Consider the following 6928-nt stretch of genomic DNA (forward strand, 5'->3'; position numbering starts at 1 on the left):
CCAGTGCAACTGGGTGCTGGCTTGAATGGATTAGTCTGATCCAGCAGGACTCATCTTCTTATGGATTTAACATAATACTGTCTCCTAGACACCCTTCCCCACTTAAAGGCTGTTCTAACTACTGGATCCCAGCAGATGAAGTCATATCCATTTGCATCTCCCTGGTGCCTTGCTAGAAGATGTCCAACCCTCCCAACTCTAACCACTGTCGTGTGAAAGTGTGAGCAACTCTCACCAGCAACAGAAGCAGCCATAAAGCAATGCTGGAAAAGGGAAGGGAAGCTTTATTTCATCTTGGCCTTGTTCCTCTTCTCCTCCTTCAGTTTCTTCTTGGAGATGGGGGGCATCCGGGCCTTCTGATAGAGGTAGTAGCCGATAAGCCCCAGAAGTGCTGGGACAAGCCCAATGCATAGCAGGGGCAGCACATCATTCAGCAACTTCTGCCCGTAACTCGCTCTGGAGAGCCCTACCAGTTCCACCTCAAACTGCAGGACTGCATCAGCTGGGGAGAGGAAGAGGCACCATGAAGCAGGGCTGGCAATGTAGCACCACTCTAGGCCAGGCCAGACTGTAGGTACAGGCCCCCTGGCACACCAGTCTAATTAGTCTGGAGAAGCCCTGCAACAGCTACAGCAGAGTGCCTACCTGGCAAGGGACACAGAACACCTACTGCCGCTGTGGGAGGAAAATGCTCCCTTACTCAGCACTGGTGCAGGACTTGATTGGCTGTATGGGCTACCAAGCAACGGAGCAATGGTCATTGTGGCTGAGGGCTACCACGGTTGACACACAGAGAGACACAGGCGATTGTCCAATTGCAGTGATGCCCAACCCTCCCAGCTGATTCCCAGAAGGCAAGCGCATATGCTCCCCTCACCCACTAAGCTAAGAACTAGATTGCGACCACATATGCATTTGTACACACAGCCCAAGGGGACTGCTGGTGGGTACAGGAAGCAATGGTAATTGTGGTGTGATGAATGCAGGGTCGCTTTCACTTAGGAGACTGGATGATATCTCACTCTTCCCCACTCCAGACACTAGCCAGGGCATGTCCATTCCTACCCCAGCTGGCAAGAAGTGTCATTTGGAGCTGTTTGTCAGCAATCCTGTGTGCTCAGCAACACTAACACCTTAACTACTGCTTCTCCCCCAAGCCTAGTTCCCATCACAGCTGACCGGGTTTCCTACATTTATCCCATCTAGCCCCACAGTTCCTGAATTTCTGCATCTTCGCCTTTGTTAAATCTCACTGGAAAGCAAGTTGAGCCGCAGACTGTAGAACCAGCTTATCTCTTTTTAGCTGTTTAGCTGTTGCCCCCATTTCTGCTGCTTGACTCATTTAGTAATGGGAAGAGAGCAATGAAATGGAATTGTCTTTTAGCAAAAAGTGGTAGTAGAATGCACTGGGCCAGCAGCACTACATTACTTTCCCCGCCACTTGTCTACACAGGAGAGTCATGCAGCCGGGCAGCAATCGTTTACATCTGGCTATCTTACAGCATCACAGTGGACTTGCTGCTTCAAAATCCCCATCCTATTTCATCTGCCTCCCCTTCCCCCCCTCCAGTCCCCCCCCCCATCTGAACATCTCAGATAATAAAAGCAGATAAGCCTATTTATAAAGACATACCCTGAGATCCTATACCAAGACATCTTGCCAATGAAATACCAGTGAATTGTGCTGAATGGCCACTGAGTAGATACTATTGATAGGATACTACCTGGGATAGCAGGTGGGGAGCCTCGTTTGCCATATGCCAAGTGAGGGGGGATAATAACTTTCCGTTTCTCCCTGCCACAAAGAGGAAAGGGGTCATCAGCACGTGCAGACTAGACATTTGCACCCAGCCTGTCAACTTCAGTAGGAATCCCCTCAGACACGAGTAGCTGTGCACAGAGTCTTTCGGTGGAATTTTTTTTGGTAGAATGGGGGCAGTGATAGAAAAGCTAGACACATCAGGCCTGCTTCTGGTATTAGAGTTCTCTATTTTTATGCAGGGGCTTGTGTGACTAGATGGAAGGCTACTAAACTTGATGACAGTGAACATTCCCAAGCTAAGAAGTTGAAGTCTTTTACAATAGAAATAGGAGAAATCATACCTTGTACTAGGGATCTGCATGAAGTCTTGGAGAAAGGATTCTGGATATGCTAAAGAATCCTCCAAAAGAGAGTAAAATATATGCAGATAATTCCTCCACTGGCCCTGACCATAGGCAATTCTACTTAAGTATTTATATCCTGCCTTTTCTCCTCATTGGGAGTCTCATGGCAGCTTGCATAAACACACATCCAAGCCAGCGTATGAACAAGATAATCTCATACCTTCAAACAAACCAAAACACATGTAAATACATAAAAACATTATACAATAAAAAGAGACTCAACTTTCCAACCTGTTCTCCTAATGCCACTATCCAAAGACTGTCCTAAATAGTACTACCCAATATGGCTTCCTGAAGGAAACCAGTGAGAAATATTTGCTGATCCTGACCTCTCTGGGAATGCTGTTCTAGGGCATGGGGGGGCTACTATAGGAAAAGTCTGCAAATGGCCTGAGGAATATCTCACAGCCCAGAGGGATGGTACAGTTTGCAAGAATTGCTCAGAGGAACAAAGTTGTCACATGAATTCACATATAAAGAGATGGTCATTTGCATACATGGGTGCTAGGCCATGAAGGGCTTTGAAGGTAAGAATCAGTACCTTGATGGGAACAACCACTTATGAAGAAGAGTGATATGTTCAAGCCAGCTAACTACAGTCAAATGATGAGGTGCTGCACTTTGGACCAATTACAGTTTCTGAGCTGTGTTTAAGGGCAGCCCCACGTAGTATGCATTGCAGTAATTAAGCCTAGCTGGATAAGCAGGCTCTGGAAGGGGAGGCAATTTCCATGGCTGATGTGACTGGGGGGGGGGGGGGGGGGGCTTTTTTCCACTTCTCTGGCAACAGCACTGGATCAAGAAGCAACCCCAGACCTCAAGAGTCACCAAGAGAAAGACTTGCACCATCCAAAGCAAGCAGCAAAAGTCCCTTCAGTTTGAAACTTATCAGTCATTGCTCACCCCTAAGAATCCTAGGAACCGTAGTTTGATGAAGGTGTCCAAGAGTCTCTTGTGAGAGAACTCAGCCTTAAAAAACTACAGGCCCCTGAATAAAGGAAATTACTATTAAACCAGTTTTAAAATTTTAATGTTTATACACTCAGAGAGTTACACAGCCATCTTTATAATGGGCTCAAGCCAAAGTGTTGCCATGGTAGAATGCTGGATTCAGGCATGATGAACCGAGTTCCAAGCCAAGCATACCAGAGGCTACTTACCCAACACACATGTCCAGCAGACTCTGTTCCAAGCCTAAACAAGAAAGAAACACACAGGAGGCAAGTTATGGAGATGTTTTTCTGTGGCTTTGTGCCCTCTCAGCTCCTTTGCACAGGGCCACGGTGGCCTAGTTTTCATTGAGGTGATAAACCTGTATTTGGGTAGTACACACACTGCAGGTAGGGGCTCAGAGGACAATGTTCCTCCACACACAAAAAGATAATGCACATAGAAAAACACCATGGCTGTGATCACACGTGCCTTTAGATCTGACATAGGTGTGAGTGCCTGACGGATCTAAAGGGGCAATCAGACAGCAACATCTGGGAAGCGTCCCATGGTCGTCAGCAACCCATGCTGCTCCGCCACAGAAGCGGAGTTAAAAGACACCAAGGAAAGTCCAGCTTTAACGGGTTCTGATCGGCCACAGACAGGCTTTCCCCTGTCTGATTGTGCAAGCACGCTCTCATGCCATTGGGATGGTCTGATCATGCCATCCTGGCTTGGGGCTATTCCCCCCCTTCTCAGTATGCACATCATCACATACTCCATAGGAGGCCCTCAGTGTGGAGGTGTGATTCCTCGTTTATGTGCATGGGAAACAAACGGCCAAAAAAACCCAACTCACCCACAGTTGTGTCTGATTGCACAGTGAGGGGCTGAACCCTCAGCTACAAAGGGAGGTGTGATCTCACAACTGCATGTCAAATTCTGATGGAGGAAATAGCCCCCTCCACTTCAACTGGCACGTGTGACCGCAGGCCGTGTCAAAGAGAGGCTAAGTTCAAACCTTTCTCCCTTGACGTCAGGTTTTCTATGTGGAAGAAATATATATATGTAGGAACATTCAGTCCTGTGAGACTCTGCCTGCAATATGGTGCAGCCCAAACCAACTCAGAAAGACTTTGCCTGATGTACCTAGTATCAAAATACAAATGCCAAAGGCATAACATACCAGGGATGACTTGTCTTTTGCCCAGCTCTACTTGCAGCGGATCACGGGCAAGCGAGCTGTCGATGATGTGGCCATCTTCAAGAGAACCCTGCAAAAGAACAACACTCTATACACCTGTCCTATTCGACTTGAGCAAGTGCCATCACAGCTCTCAGCAGCCACCACTTTTATATCTCAATTAAAAAAAACAATTCAAGAGGGAACATGAAAGCTTGTGGTTTTAAATGGTGTATCAAAGCCTTCAACTGTATATATAATTGTTCATCCTTTTAAAAATGGAATACCTCTAAAAGTAGTAGGTGACAGACCTCACCTTAGAAGAGGTGTTCCCTCTTCTGTCTCAAATAGAAGACCTCTTCTTTCAAGACAGTAACTCAGAGTTGCCAACTGTCCTGTCCCTCTAATAAAGGTTTAATGGGATTTATTTTACCGGGGGATGTTATTTCCCTCCATGACATGAAAAGCTTCACCCACCCACCCCGTTTCCACACATTAAGCCTCGATTTAGAGGAACAGGACATTTTTCTGCAGACTTCTTTGCAATCCTATAGTAGCCACATATATGATCTAAAAACAAAGAAGATATTTATCCTACAAAACAGTTTCCCTGTGCGGTTGTACCCATTTTAATGAACAGATTAATCTACTAACATCCATGCAATTCCTCAAATAAGTGACAGCACTAACAGATTCTTATGTCAATCTAAGCCCCTTCTTTCTCCAGGCCAATAAAGCTTGCTTGAAATAAAACATCTAATTCACTGTAGAAGATGCTCAGACAGGCTTTAACAAACCTCTGGGGAAAGCTCCAGAACTGAGAAGCCGCTTCAGAAACATCTAATAGAAACATTTGAAACGGGTTTATTCACTGTCCTACTAAGCTCTGTTCAGTGGGATTCACTCCCAGGAAAGCATTCTCAGGATTGCACTGTCAGTGCCTAACACAAGCCAGTCACTACTAAAAGCTGTGGAACATATTTTGCTGCCCTAAGCAAAAAGTAATCCTCCCCCAGCTTGTTTTATGTAGATGCACATTTTTCTTTGTCATTTCTGCCACTCCTTTGTCCCTTTTGCTTTGGGTCCCGTCTCCTCGTCCTCGTCCTCCCCCTCCACCCCCACTTTTCCACATATGTTTTTGCTCCCTCTGGGATGACTAGAGAGAGCAAAACACATGGGGGGGGGGGGGAAACCCTGATGCAATCGGGACAAACGAGTGACAAAAATGACAATGTGGAAACAGCCAATTAGTACATAGCCTCTTTCCTTTCCTCCTCTGACATCCGTCCCCTCACACACCGCCCAGCGTGGGGGAAACCCCGCAGCAGGCACAACTGCTGACGTGTTCTTGCGGCTTTCCCTTCCTCACAGGCAAGCCTGTGCCGCCCCTCGCCCCGCCCCGCGCCCTTCACCTACCGTGTAATGGATTTGAATTGTATCGCCCATCGCCGAGTACTCCGCGCAACCCTCGGGGGGCGGCACCTGCAGCAGCAAGAGCGAAGAGGGCGCGAAAGAGATTGCATCAGTTTGTTCCTGCAATACCAGGATGCCAAGAGGCTCTCTACTCTGCCACAGCTCGGATCAGAACGGGAATCGAGGGCATCCCTGACACCACACCCCCCCCCAAAACAAGTGTAGGCCCCCTCGGGGAACAAGCTGGACGTCGGAGAGCTGGGCTTTTCCAGGGAAGGGCTTTTCCCTTGCAGAACTCTGGAGCTGGGATCCACGTGCTTATCAACTCTGATCTTTGCAACTGTCACACGTTGCCCGGGGGTGGGGACAGGGACTCCGGCCGTGGATTTTAGCGGTAAGGCTTTCCTTTGACAGGGCTAAGGCGGCAGGCAACTGGCTGTGGGAAGGGAGGACCACAACCTGAGCGCACGGTTCCCCCCTCTGCCTTCCGGTCGCTGCAGAAGGGGCGCCCCCCGTGTCACACACACACCCCGCCCCCAGCAGTGGCATCAAGCGAGAGGGGGTTCATCCAGCCGGCCCACGCCACGCACACACGACTCACCAAGGTCTCCAGCTGCAGCGTTCGGAGCGGAGTTTCGCTTTTGCTTTCTTCTGCTTCCTCCTCCTCCTGGTCCGGGCTCGTAGCCCCCCAGCCCTGCAGGAGGAGGAGGCAAAAAAGGAGGCTGCTGCGGTGGCGGGGAAGCATGGCGAGAGGAGCTGAGAAGAAGCAGCAGGCCGGTGGCACAGAGAGAGCAACAGCTGCTGGGCTTGTACCTAAGGCCGGGGTGCTTTCCTGACGCCGCCTCCTTCTGCCCTCTTCCCCGCCCTAGAGGACGGAGCGAGCAGGGGCCCCTCGGAGAAGGGACGTCGGAGAGCTGGGCTTTTCCTTTGCAAAACTCCGGAGCTGGGATCCACGTGCTTATTATCAACTCTGATCTTTGCAGCAGTCACACATGGGGGGGGGGGGGGTTGGAGAAGGCGATGCCTGGAGAAGAGAAGAAGACCCTGCAGGGGGCAGCAAGAAGACAACTAGATAGGACAGCGAGGACAGCACCTTCTCTTCTGTTAAGTATCAGTCCTTGTTCCTCTCCAGATTGCTACTCTTAGGGCAATTTCCCTCTCCGAAGTGCCACATCCCCCACCAGTCTACTTTAGTCTCTCAGCTAGAGATGTGGTTAGGAACCTATCCCTCTCTCT

The 6928-nt window shown here is 49.1% G+C and overlaps 1 protein-coding gene across 1 annotated transcript; it reads right to left on the reverse strand.

Annotated features, from left to right (window-relative positions):
* Nucleotides 1–271: 271 nt before the first annotated feature.
* FKBP11 (FK506 binding protein 11) lies at nt 272–6510 on the reverse strand. Its single transcript, XM_015423680.1, has 6 exons — nt 6294–6510; nt 5696–5761; nt 4283–4370; nt 3327–3360; nt 1725–1795; nt 272–502 (listed from the first exon to the last, which is right to left on the reverse strand). Exons 1-6 carry the CDS (start codon nt 6435–6437, stop codon nt 285–287), a joined length of 621 nt encoding a protein of 206 aa, XP_015279166.1. The 5' UTR covers nt 6438–6510; the 3' UTR covers nt 272–284.
* Nucleotides 6511–6928: the final 418 nt, after the last annotated feature.

This window comes from Gekko japonicus, unplaced genomic scaffold, assembly GCF_001447785.1.
Source record: "Gekko japonicus isolate JY-2015 unplaced genomic scaffold, Gekko_japonicus_V1.1 scaffold33, whole genome shotgun sequence".
NCBI lineage: Eukaryota > Metazoa > Chordata > Lepidosauria > Squamata > Gekkonidae > Gekko > Gekko japonicus.